The sequence below is a fragment of the Rana temporaria genome, chromosome 1 (assembly GCF_905171775.1).
Source record: "Rana temporaria chromosome 1, aRanTem1.1, whole genome shotgun sequence".
Taxonomy (NCBI): Eukaryota; Metazoa; Chordata; class Amphibia; order Anura; family Ranidae; genus Rana; species Rana temporaria.
This window is the reverse complement of record NC_053489.1, coordinates 675,184,830-675,210,472: the sequence shown is the minus strand read 5'-3', so window position 1 is coordinate 675,210,472 and position 25,643 is coordinate 675,184,830. Positions and strand designations below refer to the sequence as shown.

General features: G+C 46.0%; 1 protein-coding gene across 1 annotated transcript in view; it reads right to left on the bottom strand.

Annotated features, from left to right (window-relative positions):
* LOC120924643 (nicalin-1-like) overlaps positions 1-25,643 on the bottom strand; it is an 82,598-nt gene that overhangs the window by 45,334 nt on the left and 11,621 nt on the right. The window contains exons 3-9 of the mRNA XM_040335647.1: positions 25,329-25,473; positions 19,964-20,058; positions 19,739-19,825; positions 13,168-13,271; positions 10,406-10,494; positions 7,849-7,988; positions 3,218-3,399 (exon numbers count right to left, since the gene is read on the bottom strand). Of these exons, the coding sequence (XP_040191581.1) occupies positions 3,218-3,399; positions 7,849-7,988; positions 10,406-10,494; positions 13,168-13,271; positions 19,739-19,825; positions 19,964-20,058; positions 25,329-25,473 (842 nt within the window). The remainder of the gene's footprint in view (positions 1-3,217; positions 3,400-7,848; positions 7,989-10,405; positions 10,495-13,167; positions 13,272-19,738; positions 19,826-19,963; positions 20,059-25,328; positions 25,474-25,643) is intronic.

The window sequence follows — 25,643 nt, the reverse complement described above, 5'->3', positions numbered from 1 at the left end:
CACTTTTTTCACTTTTGCCTACAGGTAAGCCTATAATAAGGCTTACCTGTAGGTATAAAGAATATCTCCTAAACCTGTACGGTTTAGGAGATATTCCCCTCGCAATGCGCCGCTGATTGCAGCGGCGCATGCGCAGGGGGAATCCTCGGATGAAGGGCCGGTCCCGCCGACCCATGCCGGAAAGGAAATCTCCCGCACGTCATCTCACAGCGCTGGAGCGGCAATACCCGGAAGACACGCTCGGCTCGGCGTGGACCAGGTAAGTTCCCTACCTCGTTCCGAGGTAAGTATTTCCATAATGAGCTAATATGCGGTGCATACTAGCTCATTATGGCTTTTTCCGTGCAGGTGTAAAAAATAAAATAAAAATTTATGCGGGTTTACAACCGCTTTAAATACCACCAAAAGAAAGCTTTATTTGTGTGAACAAAATAATAAAAATTTTGTTTGGGTACAGTGTTGCATAACTGCGCAATTGCAATTCAAAATGCGACAGCGCTGAAGTGGTTAAAAACATTTACATACATACAACCCTCCACCAAAAAAAAACATTATTTGCCCAACACCACTAACCACCCAATAGACCAAAGAGCACCACCACATCCAATTGACTAATCAACATGACCTTACCCAACAGACTAACCAACACCATCCCACCCAACAGACTAACCAACACCATCCCACCCAACAGACTAACCAACACCACCCCACCCAACAGACTAACCAAAACCATCCCACCCAACAGACTAACCAAAACCATCCCACCCAACAGACTAACCAACACCATCCCACCCAACAGACTAACCAACACCATCCCACCCAACAGACTAACCAAAACCATCCCACCCAACAGACTAACCAAAACCATCCCACCCAACAGACTAACCAACACCATCCCACCCAACAGACTAACCAACACCATCCCACCCAACAGACTAACCAAAACCATCCCACCCAACAGACTAACCAAAACCACCCCACCCAATAAACGAATCAACACCACCTTACCCAACAGACTAACCAACACCATCCCACCCAACAGACTAACCAACACCATCCCACCCAACAGACTAACCAACACCATCCCACCCAACAGACTAACCAAAACCACCCCACCCAATAAACGAATCAACACCACCTTACCCAACAGACTAGCCAACACCACCCCACCCAACAGACTAACCAAAACCACCCCACCCAATAAACAAATCAACACCACCTTACCCAATAGACTAACCAACATCACCCCACCCAACAGACTAGCCAACACCACCCCACCCAACAGACTAACCAACACCATCCCACCCAATAGACTAACCAAAACCACCCCACCCAATAAACGAATTAACACCACCTTACCCAATAGACTAACCAACACCACCCCACCCAACAGACTAGCCAACACCACCCCACCCAACAGACTAATCAACAACACCCCACCCAAAGACAAACAAACACTACCCCATCCAATAGACCAACCAACACCATCCCACCCAATAGGCTAACCAACATCACCCTGCTCAATAAACTAACCAACACCACCCTGCCCAATAGACTAACAACACCCCACCCAATATACTAACCAGCACCACACCACCCCATAGACCAGTGGTTCTCAACTCCTGACCTCAGGACACACTAACAGGCCAGGTTTGCAAGATAACTGAAATACATTACAGGTGATTGCATTAATCTAGTCTGCATCTCCCCAAGGTAATACTTAAAATCTGGCCTGTTAAGTGGGTCCTGGGGACAGGTGTTGAGAACCACTGCCATAGACTAACCAACAGCACCCCACCAAATAGACCAACCAACACCACCCCATCCAATATACTAGTCAACACCTCCCCCTGCCCTGTTAAACCGCTTTATGGTCTTGGCCACCGTGCTGAAGCTCAGTTTCAGGGTCTTGGCAATTTTCTTCTAGCCTAGGCCGTCTTTATGTACAGCAACAATTCTTTTTTTCAGATCCTCAGAGAGTTATAGGCATGAGGTGCCATGTTGTACTTCCAGTGACCAGTATGAGAGAGTGAGAGCGATAACACCAAATTTAACACACCTGCTCCCCATTCACACCTGAGACCTTGTAACACTAATAAGTCAAATGACACCGGGGAGGGAAAATGGCTAATTGGGCCCAATTTGGACATTTTCACTTAGGGGTGTACTCACTTTTGTTGGCAGCGGTTTAGACATTAATGGCTGTGTGTTGAGTTATTTTGAGGGGACAGCAAATTTACACCGTTATACAATCTGTACACTCACTACACAACATTGTAGATACAAAGTGTCATTTCTCCAGTGTTGTCACATGAAAAGATAGGAGAAAACATGTACAAAAATGAGAGGGGTGTACTCACTTATGTAAGATACTGTGTGTGTGTCTGTGTGTGTATATATATATATATATATATATATATATATATATAGGGCCGGATTCACGTAACACGCCGACGTATCTCGAGATACGCAGCGTAAGTGTAAATGTGCGCCGTCGTATCTCTGCGCCGTGCCCATAGAACTAGATACGCCTGAAAATAGGCTTCCTCCGACCGACGTAACTTTCCTACGCCGGCGTATCTTGGGTGCATATTTACGCTGGCCGCAAGGGGCGCTTCCATTGATTTACGCGTCGAATATGCAAATGACTGAGATACGCCGATTCACGAACGTACTTGCGCCTGTCGCAGTAGTATACGCGTTTACGTAAGGCGAACGTCCGGCGTAAAGTTATTCCACATATAGGAGGCGCATCCCATGCAAAGGTATGGACCACGGAACAGCCGTCGTATTTTACGTTGTTTACGTAGTACTACGTGAATAGAGCTGGGCGTAGGTTACGTTCAGTGATTCGACGTATCTTAGGCGTTCGTTCCGACGTGATTCTGGGCATGCGCACTGGGAAGCGTCCACGGGACGGTGCATGCGCCATTCGTTCAGGCCATCATTTGCATGGGGTCACCGTTCATTTAAATGTATCACGCCCACTTCCACCTACTTTGAATTAGGCCGACTTACGCCTAGGAATTTACGCTACGCCGGCGCAACGTTGGGAGCAAGTGCTTTGTGAATACTGTGCTTGCCTCTCTGTGTTACGTCGGCGTAGTGCACATGAGATGCGCTACCCCGGCATAAAAATGCGCTCAGCTATGTGAATCCCGGCCATATTGTTTTCTGGCTTCTTGCTGTGGTATCCATAACCATTACCCTGGATTACCTGGTGTCCAGTATAGACTTCCTCATCCCGCTCTTGTGGTTGCGCAGATGAGACACCGTAAAAGCTGGGAGACGGCGCAAGCTGAACTGCTCGTGTTCCCATGCCAGGAAATTCTCCCCTAAATTTATCTTCTTGTGGATGAGTGAAAAATTCAGACCCCGAGATGGGGGAGACTGTGTGGCCTGGAGAATGGCAAAGGGGACCAGTCAGTATGAGAATAAGAGCTTCAAGAAAAGACAACCAGTGAAAGACAAAACTGCAGCTACGTTAAAGTCTGGAAGTTTTACACAGTTTGCTCTTAAAGCTTAGCTCTTGTCAAAAAGTAAATAAAAAATAAACTTTCTATGGCTTCTAATGGTTGAGTGTAGATATTAAAATGTAACCTATGAACAGGTTTGTTTCCATTACTAAAGCTGGGGTCGTTGTAAAGAGAACCAGAGTAAATTCTTGTCAGTGCTCGGCCCATAAGAACCATTGAGAGGAGAGTTTTTTCACTGCCTGCCCCCATAAAAGTCATTGAGAGACATGCTTTATCAGTGCCCGCCCCCATGGGAATAAATTAGAGGTGTGCTTCATCTGAGCATGCCCCCTGAGAGTCATTTAAAAGTGGGCTTTGTCTCTGCCAACTACCTGAAAGCCATCAAGAAATGTGCTTTGGCTGTACCCGTCCCCTGAGAGTCATTGGGCGGCATGCTATTTGCTGTGCTCACCCCCTGAGAGTAATTGAGAGGTGTGCTTTGTCTGAGCCCACCCCCCATGAGAGTTATTGAGGGATGGACTTTGTCAGTGCCTGCCCCCTGAGAGCCATTAAGAAGTTTGCTTTGGCTGTTCCTGCCCCCTCAGAGTAATTGAGAGGTGTGTTTTGGCTGTTCCTGCCCCCTCAGAGTAATTGAGAGGTGTGTTTTGGCTGTTCCTGCCCCCTGAAAGTCATTGAGAGGTGAGCTTTGTTTTTGATCATCCCATGAGAGCAATCAAGAAATAGGCTTTGTCTGTGCCCACCCCCTGAGAGCCATCAATAAGTGTGCTTTGGCTGTGCTCAGCCCCTAAGAGTAATTGAGAGGTGAGCTTTGTCTGGGCCAACCCCCCCGATAGTTATTGAGAGGTGTGCTTTTTCTGTGTCCACCCCCTGTGAGCCATCAAAAAGTATGCTTTGGCTGTTCCCGCCCCTTGAGAGTCATTGAGAGGGGTGTTTTGGCTGTGCCTGCCCCCTGATAGTTATTGAGAGGTGGGCTTTTTCTGTGTCCACCCCCTGAGAGCCATGAAGAAGTGTACTTTGGCTGTGCTCGTCCCCTGAGAGTCATTGAGAGGTGTGTTTTAGCTATGCCTGCTCCTTGATAATTATTGAAAGGTGTGCTTTGTCTGAACCCACCCCCTGATAGTTATTGAGAGGTGTGCTTTTTCTGTGCCCACCCCCTGAGAGCCATCAATAAGTGTGCTTTGGCTATGCTCAGCCCCTAAGAGTAATTGAGAGGTGAGCTTTGTCTTGGCCAACCCCCCGATAGTTATTGAGAGGTGTGTTTTTTCTGTGTCCACCCCCTGAGAGCCATCAAAAAGTATGCTTTGGCTGTCCCCGCCCCTTGAGAGTCATTGAGAGGTGTGTTTTTGCTATGCCTGCCCCTTAATAATTATTGAAAGGTGTGCTTTGTCTGAACCCACCCCCTGATAGTTATTGAGAGGTGGACTTTGTCTGTGTCCACCCCCTGAGAGCCATGAAGAAGTTTTTTTTGGCTGTGCTCCACCCCTGAGAGTCATTGAGAGGTGTGCTTTGTCTGTGCCCGCCCCCTAAGAGCCATCAAGAAGTGTGCTTTGGCTGTGCTCCTCCCCTGAAAGTCATTGAGAGGTGTGTTATGGTTGTGCCAGTCCCCTGAGAGTCGTCGAGAGGTGTGCTTTGTCAGAGCCCACTCCCCTTAGAGTTATTGAGAGGTGGGCTTTGTTTGTGCCCACCCCCTGAGTGCTTGTAAGAAGTGTGCCTTGGTTGTGCCCGCCCACTGAGAATAATTTAGAGGTGTGCTTTGTCTGAGCCTATCTCCCTAAGAGTTATTGAGAGGTGAGGATCGTCAGTGCCAGCCCCCTAAGAGCCATTAGGGGTGTATTTTGGCTGTGCCCACCCATTAGTCATTGAGGGGTGTGCTTTGTCTAAGCCCATAGGTGTGCGCAGCCTATTGTATTAGGGTGTGCACCCCGAAGCTCAAACACACGTGAGCGCCACCTGCTGTCACAGGGAGGAGGCTCTGTTGGTGGGAGACAGTTGATTGGGAGCATATATTGTTACATCCTATGTATAGGTGTAATGTGTTCCTACAGTTGAACCTAGCCTTTAATATAATTGGGGGCATTTACACTGGCCACTGGGACCCCAACCCCCCACCTGGTGCCACCCCTGGATAATGCTAATGCACATGGGGTGATTAGGGTGTGCCCAGGCACACCCGGCACACCCTGTGCGCACGCCTATGTCTAAGCCTACCCCCTGATAGTTATTGAGAGGTGGGCTTTGTCTGTGCCCACCCCCTGAGAACCATCAAGAAGTGTGCTGTGGCTGTTCCCACCCCCTGAGAGTCATTGAGAGGTGTGTTTTGGCTGTGCCTGCCCCCTGATAGTTATTGAGAGGTGTGCTTTGTCTGAACCCACCCCTTGATAGTTATTGATAGGTGTGCTTTGTCGGTGCCCGCCCCCTGAGAGCCATCAAGAAGTGGGCTTTGGTCACGTCACGTGAGAGTCATTGAGAGGTGTGTTATGGTTGTGCCAGCCCTCTGAGAGTCATCAAGCGGTGTGCTTGGTCAGAGCCCACTCCCCTTGGAGCTACTCTTGTGTTCATTCATCACTGATGCGTAGTAAACTATGTTTACTGTGATTCAGTTTGTATATGAGCAGGAAGCCTTCCTATTCATCTGTGCAGCTGAGGCTGCAGAGAAAGGGACTGATAAATCTATGTTCTCAGTCACTTTTGGCCGGGGCAGGGAGGGTGGGTGGTAGGGGTCTGTCAGGTAGGCTGTATGGGGCCCCATGATTTCGAACAGCCCTAATTATAAATGTTTTCACGCAGGATCCACACAAATTTCCCCCTTAAATCACACTTTTTTTTTAAATGTTTTTAATTTTAAAAATATGTGAATTTTTGGGTGAAAGCTGTGTGAATATTCGCTGAAAAAAATAAATATATAAAACTAGAGCCCTAAGTGTGCTTTGTTCACATATAGGGCTATTTTATGGAATTGCCATATAATAGCTGGATTCAGGTAGGGGCGCGCATCTTTAAGGCAGCGTAGCGTATCGTATTTATGGTACGCCGCCGTAAGCGTAAATCGGCCAGCGTAAGTGCTCCTAATTCAAATGAGGATGTGGGGGACGTGTTTTATGTAAATTACTTGTGACCCGACGTGATTGCCGTCCGTGTACATATCCCAGTGCGCATTGCTCCAAAGTACGCCGCAAGGACGTATTGGTTTTGACGTGAACGTAAATGACGTCCTGCCCTATTCACGGACGACTTACGCAAACGACGTAAAATTTTCAAATTTCGACGCGGGAACGACGGCCATACTTAACATTGACTAGTCCAGCTATTTGATGGAATAACTTTACGCCGGGAATCACCTTACGTAAACGGCGTATCTTTACTGCGACGGGCAAGCGTACGTTTGTGAATCGGCGTATCTAGTCATTTACATATTCTACGCCAAACTCAACAGAAGCGCCACCTGGCGGGCCAGCCTAAATATTGCACCCTAAGATACGACGGTGCAGGCTGTCGTATCTTAGCTAGGTTTAAAGTGGGGGTTCACCGAAAAACTAATTTTTAACATTAGATTGAGGCTAATTGTGGGAAGCACAATCGGGTGTTTTTTTTTAAATCAATGCAGTACATACCGTTTTAGAGCTAGATGTTTTCCGCGGCTTCCGGGTATGATCTGTGGGACTGGGCGTTCCTATTTGATTGACAGGCTTCCGACCGTTGCATACAGCGCGTCACGAGTTGCCGAAAGTAGCCGAACGTTGGTGCGCAGGCGCCGTATAGAGCCGCACCGACGTTCGGCTTCTTTCGGCAACTCGTGACGCGCTGTATGCGAAGGTCGGAAGCCTGTCAATCAAATAGGAACGCCCAGTCCCGCAGATCATACCTGGAAGCGGCGGAGAAGATCGCTCTCTAAAACGGTATGTACTGCATTGATTTAAAAAAAAAACACCCGATTCTGCTTCCCACAATTAGCCTCAATCTAATGGTAAAAAAAAATTTTCGGGTGAACCCCCACTTTAAGTGTATCTCAGTTTGAGGATACACTTAAACTTACAACAGCGCAAATTCAGATTTACGCTGGCGTATCTACTGATATGCTGGCGTAAATCTTTCTGAATCTAGCTATAAATGTCCCAAGATGCTAGGGCTTTTGGATGGGAGTGCAACCTCGTGCAACTCTCAGCAACATTTCCAGCAGCCTGTAATGCAGTTGAGGTGTCAGTATTGCCCTACTGGCTTATCAGGGTGTGTATATTTAGTAAAGGGACTCCGATGGGTGGAGTTGGGAATCCCTGGCATGCAGAATTACAGGCTCAGCTTTTGGGTGTTCCAAAAAAAAGGGGGGGGGGGCAAGCTGAAGAGACTAATCACATATTAGAAATGGTTGGTGTACCAGCTGCAGCTGCCTCAGGAACTCCCACTGTGCGCTGCCCTCTGGTGGTGGCCGTGAGACGTGAAGGTGGAGAGCGTCACCATTGGCCAGGGTGTCCAAACACAGGACGAATGCCACGTTCTCATGGAGGACACTGGTTTCTAGGAGAGAAAGTATCAGAGAAATCCAATAGTCACGGCAATGGACCAATCAAACTGCAGAAGATATACCTTAGTAAACTAAACAGTGTAATTTTTTTCAACTTATTTCCTCAATCCTCCTAGCTGCAGCTGCCATTCTAAATGGGAGGGAGGAAAAGGGGTGTGCTTGACAATGACTATGAATTTCCAGAACTGTGACATCATCCATAGGTTCCCATTGCCACAACATTTTCGGAATTACCTCCTCCCGATAAATACCTCCTCCCGATCGGTTTTGACCTATCGGTTGGCGTCCATCGGTTCAATTTTAAAGCAAGTTCCTATTTTTTTAACCGAAGTTTAAATAACCTATGGGGCCCACACACGATCGGTTTGGACCGATGAAAACGGTCCTTCAGAGCGTTTTCCTCTGGCTATCCTATCGTGTGTACGAGGCCTTAGAGATATTCTCCCCGGGAGGGCTGCTGCCCCACTGAGACTAATGATTTGGGGCCCATTCTACCTTTGGGACCACTATTTTACTTGACACCAATGATTTGGGATATTCCCTTTGGGACCATTATTCCACCGATATTAATGATTTAAAGAGTCATTCTTCCATAGGGGCCACTATGCTACTCACACCAAAGATTTTAAGGCTATTCCACTTGGCGCCACCACTGACACTAATGATTTAAAGAGGTATTCTCTCCTGAGGGCCACTATCTAGCCAGCAACAATTAAATGATAGGCTATTCTCACATGGAGAAGGCACTATTTCACTGATGCCAATGATTTGGGGGCTATTCTCTGGGGGCCACAATCTCATTAACGCCAATGATTTGGGAGCTGTTCTCCTCTAGGAGCTTCTATCCCAATGAAAACCAATGATTTAACGGGGTTATTCTTTCATTGTTTCTATTAAAATTACAGTAACTTATATTTTCGAGCGAAGGCTCCCCTTTTGACCTCTTCCCGCCCCCTGGTGGCCCCTTTAAATGGGTCCTAACACCAGTAGGTGGGACAGATTTTCTGATCACTGTAAATGACTCGATGGGAGCCCGTACTGCTGGCTCCCGATAAACAGAGATTGGGAGCTGTCTGTAACAAATGGGTAACTATTTTACATTCCCATGCTTTTAATGTATGAGTATAAACTTACTATTGGGACATTGAGGTTTTTGGAAGGATTTACTGGGCCTTGGTCCCACCAAGGTTGAGGACCCCTGTTCTAGATAACAGATATGGTTGACTGTTGGGGCATGGAAGGTTTGGGAAGAACTTTGTGGGCCCCAGTCCCACTAGGGTTGAGGACACCTGTTCTAGGCAACAGATATGGTTGACTGTTGGGGCATTATAGGTTTTGGAGGAATTTCATGGGCCCCAGTCTCACTAGGGTTGAGGACACCTGCTCTAGACAACACATTTGTGGACTGTTGGGGCATGGGAGGTTTTGGAAGAGTTTCATGGGCCCCAGTCCTACTAGGGTTGAGGACACCTGTTCTAGGCAACAGATATGGTTGATAGTTGGGGCATGGTAGGTTTTGGAGGAATTTCATGGGCCCCAGTCCCACTGGGATTGAGGACACCTAGACAACAGATATGGTGACTGTTGGGGCATGAAGGGTTTTGGAAGAGTTTCATGGGCCCCAGTCCCATTAGGGTTGAGGACACCTGTTCTATGCAACAGATATGGTTGACGGTTGGGGCATGGAATGTTTTGGAAGAACTTTGTGGGCTCCAGTCCCACTAGGGTTGAGGACACCCATTCTAGGCAACAGATATGGTTGACTGTTAAGGCATGGAAGGTTTTGGAATAATTTCATGTGCCCCAGTGTCACTACGGTTGAGGACACCTGCTCTATACAACAGATATGGTGACTGTTGGGGCATGTAAGGTTTTAGAAGAGCTTCATGGGCCCCAGTCCCACTAGGGTTGAAGACCCCTGCTCGAGGTAATAGATATAGTTGACCGTTAAAGCATGGAAGGTTTTGGAATCATTTCATGTGCCCCAGTGTCACTAGGGTTGAGACACCTGTCCTAGGTAACAGATATGGTTGACTGTTAAGGCATGGAAGGTTTTGGAAGAATTGTATGTGCCCCAGTCTCACTAGGCTTAACGAGACCTGCCCTATGTAACAGATGTGGGTGATTGTTGGGACATGGAAAGTTTTTGAAAAATATCCCAGGCCCCTGTCTGACTACGGTTCAGGACCCCTGATTGGTTGAAGCCCGAGCCAGCAGATTTTATCTCTTCTATTTCAGTCCTGTCTGCGGTGTGAGCGAGGTGTATGGAGACACGCAATAAATGTATAGGTGAGCTTATTGATTCATTCAGTAGGGATTTTTATTTTAAACAGATCAAGATTGTTACTTTGCTTTTAATAATTGGATTTGTTCTGTGGATACAAAAGCAATGTCAATGGAATGCACATACCAGAATGGTCCAGATGTTCCTCTAGCCATCGTTTGCTTCCATGATAATTGAACTTCCCACCTCCGGTTAGAGCGAAGACCATGTTATACCTTAAAGAAAACACAACAAATCTACATGTGTATCTCAATGGGCTGTCTATCCACATCTGCCCACCTATGTACATTAGAGGTGCGCGTCGTCACTGGTCTTACGATTCGATTTGATTACCTGGTCAACGATTCAATTTGATTCCGCGATGCATCACTGTGCATCACGATTACTGATGAGCCCGCTTGGGCCGCCTAGGCGGGACTTCCTCCCTGCAATCTTCTGGGACACATCACAGGCAAGGCAGAAACAAAAATTGTCTCTGGACAGCCACACTCTGAACAAATTGTAGCCTTTATTAAAAGAAGGACAGCACTACAAATAAAACCCGACGCGTTTCGCACTGAAACTAGTGCTTAGTCATAGCTAGTTTCAGAAGATTGCCCGGCTATGCAGGACAGCGCAGTGAGACATGCGCACCCACAGTAGTATTGCCAGCCCAGTGGACAGGCGGGGGAGAGAATGGAGGGTTCGGGTGGCCATGTCGCTGGATTGTGGGACAGGTGAGTGTATTTTTGTGCACACTCGTGGAATGGCGACAAACTACGGTACCTAAAAATCTCCATAGGTGACGCTTTAAAAAAAATTACCAGGTAATGCCGCGTACACACGATCGGTTTGTCTGATGAAAATGGTCTGATGGACCGTTTTCATCAGACGAACCGATCGTGTGTGGGCCCCATCGGTTTTTTATCCATCGGGTTAAAAAACTAGGAACTTGTTTTAAAATTATCTGATGGTTAAAAAAACGATAGAAAAAAACGATCGTCTGTGGGCACGTCCATCAGTTAAAAAATCCACGCATGCCCAGAATCAAGTCGACGCATGCTCGGAAGCATTGAACTTAATTTTTCTCAGCACGTCGTCGTGTTTTACATCACCACGTTCTGACACGATCGTTTTTTTAACTGATGGTGTGTAGGCAAGACTGATGAAAGTCGGCTTCATCGGATATCTGATGAAAAAATCCATCGGTCCGTTTTCATCGGATGAACCAATCGTGTGTACTTTGCATTAGAGTTACAGAGGAGGTCTGGTGCTAGAATTATTTCTCTCGCTATGACGATCGCGCAGATACCTCACGTGTGTGATTTAAATACGTTTACATATGCGGGGCGTTACATGCGTATGCGTTTTCTTTGCTGCGTGAGCTCGCGGGGGTGGGGGCGCTTTACATTTTTGAATTTTTTTTCTTATTTATTTATAGATTACTTTTTTTTACATTGTTGTTGTTTTTTTAAAAAGGAAAATTTTGATCACTTTTATTGCTGTCACAAGGAAAGTAAACATTCCTTGTGACAGTAATAGGTGGTGACAGGTACTCTTTATGGAGGGATCGGGGGTCTAAAAGACCTCCAGTCCCTCCTTTACACTTTAAAGTATTCAGATCGCTGAAAACGGCGATCCTGAATACTGTGGGCCAGATTCTCAAAAGAGATACGACGGCGTCTGAGTCTGAGCCGTCGTATCTATGCGCCTGATTCTTAGAATCAGTTACGCATAGATTTCTATTAGATCCGACCGGCGTAAGTCTGTTACGCCGTCGGATCTTAACTGCATATTTACGCTGGCCGCTAGGGGCGTGTACGCTAATTTACGCCAAGAAATATGTAAATTAGCTAGATACGCAAATTCACGAATGTACGCCCGGCCGACGCAGTACAGATACGCCGTTTACGTTAGGCTTTTCCCGACGTAAAGTTACCCCTGCTATATGGTGGCGTACATGCGGCGTACCAATGTTAAGTATGGACGTCGTTCCCGCGTCAAATTTTGAATATTTTACGTTGTTTGCGTAAGTCGTCCGTGAATGGGGCTGGACGTCATTTACGTTCACGTCGAAACCAATACGTCCTTGCGACGTACTTTGGAGCAATGCACACTGGCATATTCGCCGTTCGTGAAAAACGTCAATCACGTCGGGTCACAAGTTATTTACATAAAACACGCCCCCCTGTTCCAAATTTGAATTAGGCGGGCTTACGCCGGCCTATTTACGCTATGCTGCCGCAACTTACGGAGCAAGTGCTTTGAGAATACAGCACTTGCCTGTCTTAGTTGCGGAGGCGTAACGTAAATCGGATACACCGATCTACGAGAATCTGGCCCTGTATTTTTTTTTTTTTTACACCCGGCGCCGCTGGCTGCCGAGTAAACCGGAAGTGACATTGTGAAGTCGCTTCCGTGTTTACATACAGACTGGAACGAAGCCGTCTCCGGCTTCGTGCCAATCTGTCTCTAGCTGCCGGAAGTGGCGGCTCGCGGATCGCGTCTCCCGGTGGGACGGGTGTTCCCTCCCGCTCCTCCAGGATAACAACCGAGTGGTTTTTAGCTGCATCGGTAGTTATCCCTGGAAAGACGACCGCCCGCTCCAAAAATATACTGGGATGATGCCTGCAGCTGTGGGCATCATCCCGGTATAACCCCCTAAAGCTGAGGCCTCATACGCTCAGCGCCAAGGGGGTTAACGGCTATATGCTTGGAGCGCTCTCCGGGGAAGGGCGGGGCAACTCACCCGGAAATCGATTTTCCCGGTCGCGTGTATCGATGACACCCGAATGGCGATGCCGCGATTAATTTCAGCACCTCTAATGTACATGAATATTTGTTATTTTGTCTGTAATTATCTATCATTCTATAGAGAACTATTGCTTTAAAAACAAGACAATGCAGACCTGGGCTGAGTCCGCCAGTCGCTGTACAGTTGATGAAATAGGCGAATCATCTCTAGAAACATTGACACCCCGCTGCCGTTGGAGTCCGCGCCATAAGCCAAGTACTGCCAGGGATACCAAAGAGATGTAGTTATTAGGGTTGTCCCGATACCACTTTTTTGAGACCGAGTACAAGTACCGATACTTTTTTTCAAGTACTCGCCGATACCGAATACCGATACTTTTTTTAATGTCATGTGACAGTGGCGGTATTTTTATTTATTTTTTTATACAATTTTCTTTTTTACTTTTTTTTGTACAATTTTTTTTTTTACTTTTTTTTAGGGGGGGGGTGGTGGTGGATTCAGTGTGTTTTTTTTTTTTATTATTATTATTATTATTATTTACATTTTATTTTATATATATTTTTTTTATTATTATTTATTGCAATTGTTTTTTTTTTTAATCAGCCCTGTTGAGGGTCTTTGGAGAGATATCAGGGGTCTTAACAAACCTCTGATATCTCCTCTTTGAGACAGAGAAAGGGACTAAGGACACCGTTTCCCCAGTCCCTTTCTCTGCAGCCTCAGCTAAAATGAATGGAGAGAAGCTGCCTCCATTCATAAACTGAAGCATCGTAAACACAGGTTATCACTGACTCTGTCCATTCGGAAAAGGTAGGAGCTGGATTTAGCGGCTCCTACCTCCGGCACGGAGGGGGGAGAAGACGGCACAGAGGGGGCAGCACACGGAGCAGGGGGGGGGGGGGAGATAGAAGGAGAAGGCAGCACACGGAGCACGAGGGGGGGTGAAGGAGAAGGCAGCACAGGGGGGGGAGAAGGAGAAGGCAGCACACGGAGCACGGGGGGAGGGAGAAGGAGTAGGCAGCACACGGAGCACAGGGGGGGGGGGAGACAGCACGGAGAAGACTTCCAACTCCCCTGCCGCACCGATCACCCTGACTGCCCAGGTATCGGCTGAGGCATTGGAGCATTTCCCCCGAGTACAAGTACTCTGGGAAATGCTTGATATCGGTACCGATACTGATACTAGTATCGGTATCGGGACATCCCTTGTAGTTATCATCAAGATTTGTCCATGGGAATGCCTTATCCTGCAACAAGTCATGTGATAGGCATGGGTCACATGGTCCATAGTTGCCAACATTTTTAAAAAATTTCCAGGGACACTTTGCAGCACAGCTATTAATTAATTACCACACTCACTTCGCCAAAGCTCCACCCACTCCGCATAATCTTCGCCTGGCGAAGATTATGCGTAGTGGGTGTAGCTTCGGGGAAGTGAGTGTGGTAATTAATTAATAGCTGTGCTGCAAAGTGTCCCTGGACAAATGTTGGCAACTATGATGGTCTACCCAAGGTTGATTGATTTTTTGTTAGGAATTTCTGCCTATTCCATGGCTTACAGAGATCCTCAAACTACGGCCCTCCAGCTGTTGCGGAACTACACATCCCATGAGGCATTGTAAAACTCTGACATTCACAGACATGACTAGGCATGATGGGAATTGTAGTTCCTCAACAACTGGAGGGCCGTAGTTTGAAGACCCATGGCTTAGAATAAGAGTGCCTAATGCAAGACAGTAAAGTATTAATAAAAAAAGGTCTCTTCCTACACCTGTTAAGGAAGAATCTAATGCTGGATATTTCCCAGCAGATGCAACATTACACAGTATTTCAGCTGTCTGGTCATCTTCTCTGGTTACAGTGCAGGCCTGATGATCTAGGCAGGGTAATATGTGGCTGTACAGCATAACCTCTATAAGACTCTGTAACAGGGGTCTCCAAACTTTTTAAACAAAGGGCCAAAGCTTCCTGATGACGCACGGTAGATTGCGAAATGCGTAGAGGCTTGTGGGTAAACGTCGGACGTCATACGTCACTTCCTGCCACTGACCCGCACGGAACTGAGGCGTGGAGCGCACGCCAGCCGCGGTGATCCACATGCTGTAGATCGGCTTTGGCTTAGCACTGCTGGAAAGACTCGGTGCCAATCTGGAGTGTGAGTGTGATTTTTACATTTATATTTTTACAATAAAAGTTGAACATACTACGCAATGATCGGTCCCTTCCTTTTTTGAGAGCATGACATAATACTAATCAGGAACTCCATGAGAGGATTATTGGCACCAGTGGCGGAATTACTTGTATCGGGGTCGCCACAGTCGCACTTGCGACTGGGCCCTGCAAATCTGCCACTTCAGGGGGGCCCACCCGTGTGCCAGTGCGAGGGACCGTCAATATGGCTTTGCTGACTACTGGAAGGCCCGCCGCAGCCACGTCGCCTGCCCGTTCGTTCTGCCGCGGGGAGGGGGGCTTTCGCCCGCTGAGCAGAGAGAACACTGGCTGAAAAAGACTCTGCACCGTCAAGCCCACCTATCCAGAGAGAAAGACTGTAGAGAGGCGGGGTGGACACTGAAAAATGAAGTCAGCTGACACCAATCGAGTGGAGGGGAGGTGCTTTCCCCATGAGGAAAGGCACGGTGGCGGAAGTAAGTAATGGATTGCAGTCAATCCAACCAAACCTCCACCACCTCTGCTTCTTACTGATCTCATCTCTACCCCCATCACTTCTACAACAGAGGTGATGGGGGGGATAGGGATGAGATCAGTGGGGGGGGGTAGGGATGAGATCAGTGGGGGGGGGGGTGGAATCAGTAAGAGGTAACAGTTGTGGTGGGAGAGGATGGCACCACCGTTGTCACCCCCCCACGTACCACCGCTGCCACCCCCCAAGTACCACTGCTGCCACACCCCCAAGTACCACCGCTGCCACCCCCCAAGTACCACCACTGCCACCCCCCCAAGTACCACCGCTGCCCCCCCTAAGTACCACCGCTTCCACCCCCCACATACCACCACTGTCACCCCCCCACGTACCACCGCTGTCACCCCCTCATGTACCACCGATGTCACCCCCCATGTACCACCGCTGTCACCCCCCCACGTACCAGTGCTGCCACCCCCCAAGTACCACCGCTGCCACCCCCCAAGTACCACAAATGTCACCCCCAAGTACCACCGCTGCCACCCCCTCAACATCACTGTTGCCACCCCCTCAAGTACCACCGCTACCACCCCCCCCCTCAATTATCACCACTGCCACCCCCTCAACATCACCACTGCCACCCGCCCTCCTCAACTACCGCCGTTCCTGCCTCCCTAAAAAATATATATCAAAATCATGATTTTTTTGGGGGGGAGGGGCCTTCGTGATTTCTTGCACCGGGGGCCCTGAAGTTTCTAGTTACGCCTCTGATTGACACATTGTTGGAACAGACGGCAAATTGGTCCCGGGGAGAGGAGTGGTCAACCCTAAGATAAATTAAAAGAAATACATCTAGTTCTGGTGAGTGCCCACTTCAGAAGTTGGTGGTGGCACCAATTGGTGGAATAGCAGCTACACATTTGTTTTCAACACAAAGCAATATATAAGTGGACTGTAATAGACACCCTGGTAGAGGTTTACAGGAAATTTGTTGTGAGCACATTTTTATTAAAGTCAATATCTATGGTATTAGATTTTGTTATAAGCACAGTTTAAATGATTTTCACAGGTTGGGGTTCCTTTGTGTATATATCATTTTACATATATTTGGTTCATTATTATTTTTATAGCAACAAGATTGTAAGGATTGGCGCAGTACCATATTTTTAATTATATTTTTTTGAACACTTTTAGTATATACAGATCCACAGTATTTAGAAAGAGGGTTTTTATATAGTTTTTTTGCGCCGGTGACGCATAAAATATATTAAAGTGGAGTATCTGTAGCATGTATAGAACCTGCTGCAGCAAAAAAGTCAAATCACATTTAAATTGACTTGTGGTTGCAATTATCGGCACCCGGCTATTTAAAAAGAAAATAAAGAAAAAACAGTGTGGGGTCCCCCCCAGTCCATACCAGGCCCTTTGGGCCCCCCCAAAACCCATGCTAAACCCTTATCCAAGCATGCAGCCTGACAGGCCTGGAAAGGGGGGGAAGCGTGTGCCCCCCCTCCTAAACCATACCAGGGCACATGCCCTCAACATGGGGGGTGGGTGCTTTGGGGCAGAGGGGGCCTCTTCCCAACAACCCTGGGTGGTGGGTGTGGGGGTCTGTGGGTAGGGGGCTTATTGGAATCTGGAAGCCCCCTTTAACAAGTGGGCGCCCAGATCCCAACCCCCCCTCCCCCATGTGAATGAGTAGGGGTACATGTAACCCTACTCTTTCACCAAAGAAACTGCAAAAAATAAATAAAAGCACTACAAGGGTTTTTGACAATTCTTTTATTTTAAAAAACAATGTCCACCGATGTAGATCCATCATCAATCACGATGCTAGCCTGACCCGAAAAAAGAAAAAAATGCTCTGGTGTCAATGAAGACTGACCATTTACTGCAGGCTCCGCTGTCTGACAGTTCCTAAATAGGTAAGGGGTGGAGCCACTTGGTGACATCACCTGGTGGCCCTATCCCCTTGAGACATCAGCAAACGATGCATGCTGGGTCACTGATGTTACGAGGGGGCAGTGCCACCAGGTGATGTCGCCAGGTGGATCCTACCATTACCTACAGGTATATAAAAAATGTCAAAGGGCAGAACCTGCAGTAGGTGGTCAGCCTTCAATGACAGCAGAGCAGTTTTTTTTTAGGGTCCTGTGGTGGTGGTGGGCAGCGGATCTACATTGGGGGACGTTGTTATTTTTGTGTAATAAAGGAATTGCCAAGATACCGTCTACTGTTTTTAATTATTTTTGACCCTTTTTTTTGGTGAATGGGTAGGGGTACTTGCTCACTCACACAGGGGGGACAGGATCTGGGAGCCCCCTTCCAGATTACGATAACCCCCGGGCCCGCAGACCCCCAAAACCACAGCCCAAAGTTGTCGGGAAGAGGCCCTTGTCCCCATCAACATGGGTGGGGACAAGGTGCTTTGGGGTGAGGTAAGCACCCCCCTATGTTGAGGGCATGTGGCCTGGTATAGTTCTGGAGGGGGGCACTCGCTCATCCTGCCAGGCTGTGTGCTCGGATAAGGGTCTGGTATAGATTTTGGGGGGGACCCCACGTCGTTTTTTTATTTTTATTTTTTTATTTTAGATCCTTCTTCAGCTTTAGGGGAGGATCGTTTTTATTATTACTTTACTGCCGGGAATAAACTTTTACCAGGTAAAGTCCAGTGGAACCATTTACGATTTAGGAAAGAGCTTTAAAGAGACCCTGTCACTAGCATAGAAAATTACAGGTAAAAGCAGACAAAAATTTAATGATTACTTTCAATATTTTTTCTTATATTCAAATGCAATGTGCCTCTATTCTTGCTAGAAAGTCTGAGTGTTCCAGGAACATTTAATTCCCCCTTCTCCTCCTTGCATGTCATAGCCCTGTCTTCTTTTGGGATTGTCCAATGTCTGTGCTGATCCAGATCCTCACCCCTTTAAATACCTATGCATGTAGCTGCTGGGGAAGGAGTAAAGGGGAATACTATATAGTAGGGTTGCACCGATACCGAGCATTTGCACGAGTACTTGTATGCCCCGATGCTTAATCTGATACCTTGTCAGCCTCACAGGTGATCGGTGCGGCGGTGGGGGGAGTTACAATCACCGATCTCTGTGCGTGTCTTTCAATATAGCAGCTGATAGCCGCTTCTCCTGCGGCTTTCAGCTGCTTTGTGGAAAAGGTGATCGGTGATTGTAACTTCCTGCACAGTTCACCGCCGAGTGTCCCCTGTGTCCTCCTCCAGCTCCCCGGGGTCCTCTGTGTCCTCCTCCGGTCCCCAGCCATATCCTCCTCTGGGTCTCCCTCTGTGTTTCCCAGATCTTCCGTGTTCTCCTCCGGTACCCCCCCCTGTCCTACATCTGTCAGCGGAGGAAGGAGCCGGTAAATCTGTCATTTATCACCTCCTTCCTTTTCTGAATGATCACTGACTGTACATTCATAACTGAGCATCGTAAAGTGTGACCCCTGATATCTCACCAAAGCCCCCTCCCCCAACACGGCTGATAAAAAAATGTATATTAATAAAAAAAAGAAAGAATTGTAATAAATATAGAAAAATTACATTGAAAAATAATAATAATAATAATAATAATAATAATAATAATAATAATAAAATAAAATAAAACACTGACGCAGTCCCCCCAAAAAATAAAGCATTGTAAAAAATATATATTTATTGTAAAAAAAATTATAATAATAAAATTAAATAAAACACTGACACAGTCCCCCCCAAAAAATAAAGCATTGTAAAAATATATATATTGTAAAAGAAATGAATAATGGAAAAAATAGAATTGTAAAAATAAACTACTGACACAGTCCACGCCTCGTCAGTGCCCATCAGTGCCACCTATCACTGCTGCATATTAGTGCCACTGTCACATGGCATTAAAAAAAGAAAAAAGTATCAATAATTGGTATTGGCGAGCACTTGAAAAAAGAAACGGTACTTGTACTCGGTCTTAAAGTGGTATCGGTGCAACCCTACTATACAGTGGTACTTGACTGCGTCATATATGTCATTTTTCATTTTATCCACAGTTTCCATTGGGGTGATGTACAGTATATGATTTCCTCGTCGGTCACTTACCGGAGCGGCTCCAAATGAATCATAATGGGCGACAATCACAACGGAAGGCAGCTCAGCAGCGTCACCGCCGCGTCCCATCAGTTGTCCCTGTGAAAATTCATAATAACTGATATTAATGTGGCTCTGAGTGTACATGGACAAGATGGCGGCTCCTGCAGAGCCAGAATAACATTTATCATTACACATGGGAGTTGACAGCGGGGGGGGGGGGGGGGGGGCACGTACCTCCAGGGTGATGATGACGGGGTGAACGATGGGTTTACTTTGTACCTCGCTGGTCGTCATCTGAAAGCCGCTTCCCATCACCATCCCAAACAAGACTACAAAAGAAAGAATTATAAATCCTGAAGCATAAAAGATTCACAGAGATGACTTATCTTTTGGACAGCTTGGCGAGACAGAGTAGAGCCAGTATTGGCGGGGCCATCGGTTTGATGTGGATTAACAAATCTGCAGTTTTGTTTTTCTCGATAAAATTTTGGCAACTGTTTATCCACCCAAGAAATCAAAGCTGATGGAGATTTCAGTGCAACATTTAAGAGTAGTGGTTTAGGGTAGGGTCACCAGAGAGTCTGGTTTAGTTCCAGAAATTGGCAACTAGCATAGATAGGTTTGTGAAGAACAAAACTAGGCAGGATGTAAGAACCAGACATATGCGACATTTTTTTTTTAGTTTTTCAGGTCATTCATTATGATCGCAATTCGTAAATTCGAAAATAAGAAAGAAAATCTTAAAATTTGAAAGAATAACTAACTAACTAACTAACAATAATTAACTATTAACTTATAGGTATTGGAATTTCCTAAATTTGGCTGTTAGTGAATGTAACGAATACGAATTTATCCGAAGTTACCAACAGCCAAATTTAAAAAGGAATTTTTCAGTACCTATAATTTAATACTTGGTTATTAATAGTTAATTATAAATTCATAATAAATAATAAGTTTTTATTATTATTATTATTATTTATTATTATTATTATTAATTTGTTACGTTCCATTCGTTTAGATACGGCATTCGTTACTTTGGATAATCAGTAACTTCGGATAAATTCGTATTCGTTATGTTCACTAACAGCCAAATTTGAAAGGAAATTCCAATATCTAAAATTTCATAGTTAGTAATAGTTAAGTTATTGTTAGTTCTAGTTACTATAGATACTCGAGTATAAGCCGACCCGAATATAAGCCGAGGCACCTAATTTTACCACAAAAAAAATGGGAAAATGTATTGATTCGAGTATAAGCCTAGGGTGTCCATCTGCATGCCTCACTGTGCCTCACTTTGCCTCACTGTGTCCATGTGCATGCCTCCCTGTGCCCATGACTAGACTGACGTTTAACATAGGAGTCTATGAAAGGGGTGCCCAGCTTTGAAAAATCGTTGCTCCCTGGCCATAGGTCCCCCAGACAACAAACTTTGCACACTTGTAGAGGAGAAATGGGGCTACATGTGTGCCAAATTCCGGGTCTAGATAACCTACGACCAGCAGATACCAGGTCCCCAAACTCACAGGAGAAATTACTGTTTAACATGGGAGTCTATGGAAGGGGTGCCTGGCTTTGAAAAATCGGTGCTCCCTGGCCATAGGTCCTCCAGACAACAAACTTTTCACACTTGTAGAGAAGAAATAGGGCTACATGTGTGCCAAATTCCGGGTTTAGATGACCTACGACTGGCCAATACCAGGTCCCCAAACTCACAGGAGAAATTACTGTTTAACATGGGAGTCTATGGAAGGGGTGCCCGGCTTTGAAAAATCGGTGCTCCCCGGCCGTAGGTCCCCCAGACAACAAACTTTGCACACTTGTAGAGGAGAAATTGAGCTACATGTATGCCAAATTCCGAAACTAGATGACCTACGACTGGCCGATACCAGGTCCCCAAACTCACAGGAGAAATTACTGTTTAACATGGGAGTCTATGGAAGGGATGCCTGGCTTTGAAAAATCGGTGCTCCCCGGCCATAGGTCCCCCGGACAGAAAACTTTGCACACTTGTAGAGGAAGAGTGGGGCTACATGTGTGCCAAGGGGATCTAATGCCGGCCGGTACCGGGTCCCCAAAGTCTGGGAGATTAGGCGCAAAAAGGTGACTCGAGTATAAAATGTGCTTAAAAACTCGGCTTATACTCGAGTATATACGTTATTTCAGATTTTCGAATTTACGAATTTTCTAATTTACGAATGCCGTATCTAAACGAATGGAACATAACAAATTGATAATAGTAAATAACAATAATAAATAATAACTTTTATTATTATTTATTATTAATTTGTAACTAACTAATAATAACTAACTAATAAATTATTGGTATTGGAATTTCCTTTCTAATTTGGCTGTTAGTAAACGTAACGAATACGAATTTATCAGAAGTTAAGAATTATCCGAAATATCAAATGGAACGTAACAAATTAATCATAAATAATAATAATAATAAACGTTTTTATTATTATTATTATTATTGTTATTATTATTATTAATTTGTTACGTTCCATTTGTTTAGATGACGGCATTCGTTATTTTGTATAATTCGTAACTTCGGAAAATATGTATCCGTTACGTCCACTAACAGCCAAATTTTAAAGGAAATTCCAATACCTATAATTTAATGGTTATTATCAGTTAGTTATTATTTCAGATTTTTTGGATTTAGAATTTTACGAATATTCTGAAAAATTTGTTAAATGGGTTTTCGTTAATTCGATATTTCCGAATTAATGAATTTTGTCAAAATTAGTTAAAAAAAAAAAAGAATTCGGAACAAAACTAATTGCACATGTCTAATAAGAACATAGGTAGCCATTAGAGGTCCCCAAAGTAGTGAGTAGGGTACCATAGAAATATGACGATGTGCCAGCCCTGTCCCTGCCAGTGTGGGGCTTCTTGGGTAAGAGGGCTCTGTATGTACACTGTACCTAAACAAAGTTTCTAAAAATAAATTCACCCAAATAAAGCTTTTTTTGGTGGTGTTTTTTTATTGTTTGTGATATAAACTACATTTTTTGGGGTCCGTCGGGCGGCATTATTGACGGTGGATTTACATTGCGGGACACTTTTTTTTTTTTAATAAAGGACTTGTCAAAAACTGTCTCTTGTGGTTTTTACTTTTTTACACTTTTTTTGGTGAATGGGTCAGGGTACAATGTACCCGATACCCATTCCCATAGGAGGGGGGCGGGATCTGGGGGCCCCCTTGTTAAAGGGGGCTTCCTGATTCCGATAAGCCCCCCTGCCCACAGACCCCAACAGCCACCGGCCAGGGTTGTCAGGAAGAGACCCTTGTCCCCATCAACATGGAGATGAGGTGCTTTGGGGTGGGGGGCACTGTGCTCCCCCCTGACCCAATTCTCCTCCCCTTGTTGAGGGCATGTGGCCTGGTATGGTTCAGGAGGGGGGGTGCTCACTCCACCCCCCTCTCCTTTTCCTGACCTGCCAGGCTGCATGCTCGGATAAGGGCCTGGTATAGAGGAGACCCCCAACGCTGTTTTAAAAAAAAAAATCTTCTTCTATATTTCCGAGAGCCAGCAATACATTACAGCCGCAAGCAAGTTTAAATGACATTTTTTCCTTTAGAAATGTCATTATTGCTGCGGCATGTTCTATACATCACAAAGATACGCCACTTTACAGGCAGACTAAAGGGACCCCCCCAGGCATGATATTTAAAGGAATATTTTTATTGTTTCACTTTAGCCACTTTAAAACCGCACCCCGTCATATGACGTCCAAAAAGGGGATCTGTTATCCCGGGTGGACGTCATATGACGTCCTGTACTTTGTGCGGGGATATCTGAATGATGCCTGCACCCAGAGGCATCATTCAGATATCATTTTCTTCCGGCAGCAATCCTGCGCACCGTAAGAATGATCATAGCGGCGGTTCCGCCGCTTGATCGTTCTTATAGGCGGCGGGAGGGGACATCCCCCCTCCCGCCGCCACCTGGTGCTTCTCCGGGCTCTCCCGTCCCATCGGGGGCCCGAAGAGATGATCGCCATCCGCCGGATGTGCAGCATAGAGATGACTGGTGACCAGATGGTCACCAGTCATCTCTATGACCGTCGGAGGCCCGGGTGCGATGTGATGACGTCACGCCCGGGTACCCGTAAGTAAACAAACCGCAATTGTGGCTAGTAAGAATGAGATCTGTGAATTTTTTTTCACGATCTCATTCTTTCCAGCCTGGAGGAGAGATGTGGGGTCTTATTGACCCCCCGACTCTCTCCATAAAGAGGACCTGTCGCACACATTCCTATTACAAGGGATGTTTACATTCCTTGTTATAGGAATAAAAGCGATCGGAAAAAAAAGTGGAAAAAATAAATAAATAAATAAGTAAAATAAAAAAAATTAAAACGCCCCGGTAGCTTGCGCTCAGAAACGAACGCACACGTAAGTCCCGCCCACGTATGTAAACGTAGTTCAAACCACACATGTGAGGTATCGCCACGCGCGTTAGAGCGTGTGCAACAATTCTAGCACTAGACCTCCTCTGTAACTCTAAACTGGTAACCTGTAAAAAATGTAAAGCGTTGCCTATGGAGATTTTTAAGTAACGAAGTTTGGCGCCATTCCATGAGTGTGCGCAATTCAAAAGCGTGACATGTTAGGTATCTATTAACTCGGCGTAACATCATCTTTCATACTTTACCAAAAAATTGGGCTAACTTTACTGCTTTGTTATTCTTTAATTCATGAAACCATTTTTTTTACAAAAAATAGGCGTTTGAAAAATTATTCCGCAAATACCGTGGAAGATAAAAATGACCGCCATTTTATTTCCCAGGGTGTCTGCTAAAAAAACATATATAATGTTTGGGGGTTCTGAGTAATTTTCTAGCAAAAGAATGATGATTTGTACATGTAGGAGAGAAGTGCCAAAATGGAGGTATGGAGGAGGCTTTTAAAGCCCCGTATTGAATTGGTTAAGCTTTATTAAACTCAGTGGGGTAGATTCAGGTAGGGGCGCGCACTGTTACGGAGGCGTAGCGTACCGTTTTTACGCTACGCCTCCGTAAATTACTTGAGCTACGCTTCATTCACGAAGCATTTGCTCCGTAATTTGTGGGGGCGTTTCGTAAAAGTGGCCGGCGTAAGCGCGCGTAATTTAAATGATCCCGTAGGGGGCGTGGATCATTTAAATTAGGCGCGTTCCCGCGCCGAACGTACTGCGCATGCTCCTTCGGGAAAATTTCCCGACGTGCATTGCGGTAAATGACGTCGCAAGGACGTCATTTGCTTCGACGTGAACGTAAATGGCGACCAGCGCCATTCACGATTCACTTACGCAAACAACGTAAATTTTGAAAATCGCGACGCGGGAACGACGTGTATACTTACCATTGGCTGCGCCTCCTAATAGCAGGAGCAGCCTTAAGCAGAAAGCGACGAAGGCAAACGACGTAAAACTCGAACGCCGTGCGCGCGTACGTTTGTGAAGCACTGAGGGGCTTCGTTCCAAGGTAATTATTTAATAATGTGCTAGTTTGCGATGCATACTAGCACATTATGCCGTTGCCTTTCAGGTGTTTTTTTTTTTTTTTTTCCACAAGCCACACAGCCGCGGTTTACAAGCGCTTTACCACTCACCTTCCCAGGCCGAGGCAGAGGTCAGAGAATGAGACACGGACCTTGTCTCCCCATACATGTCCAGCAGAGCCGCGTTCTCTATCGCAAAATAGACGGGAAACAGCGTCTCGTTCCGGAGGATTTCCATCTCCCGCTCCACAAATTCCTGTGCAGAACACACATAGATCGTCACTGCATCTTAGAGCTGTGGTCTGGGAGAATGTATTTCTTTATATAGCTCTGACACATACTGCAGCGCTGTACAGAGATCACTGAGACAGTCACGTCAGTCTCTGTACCAGAGGAGCTTACACTCTAATGTCCGCCCCCCCCCCC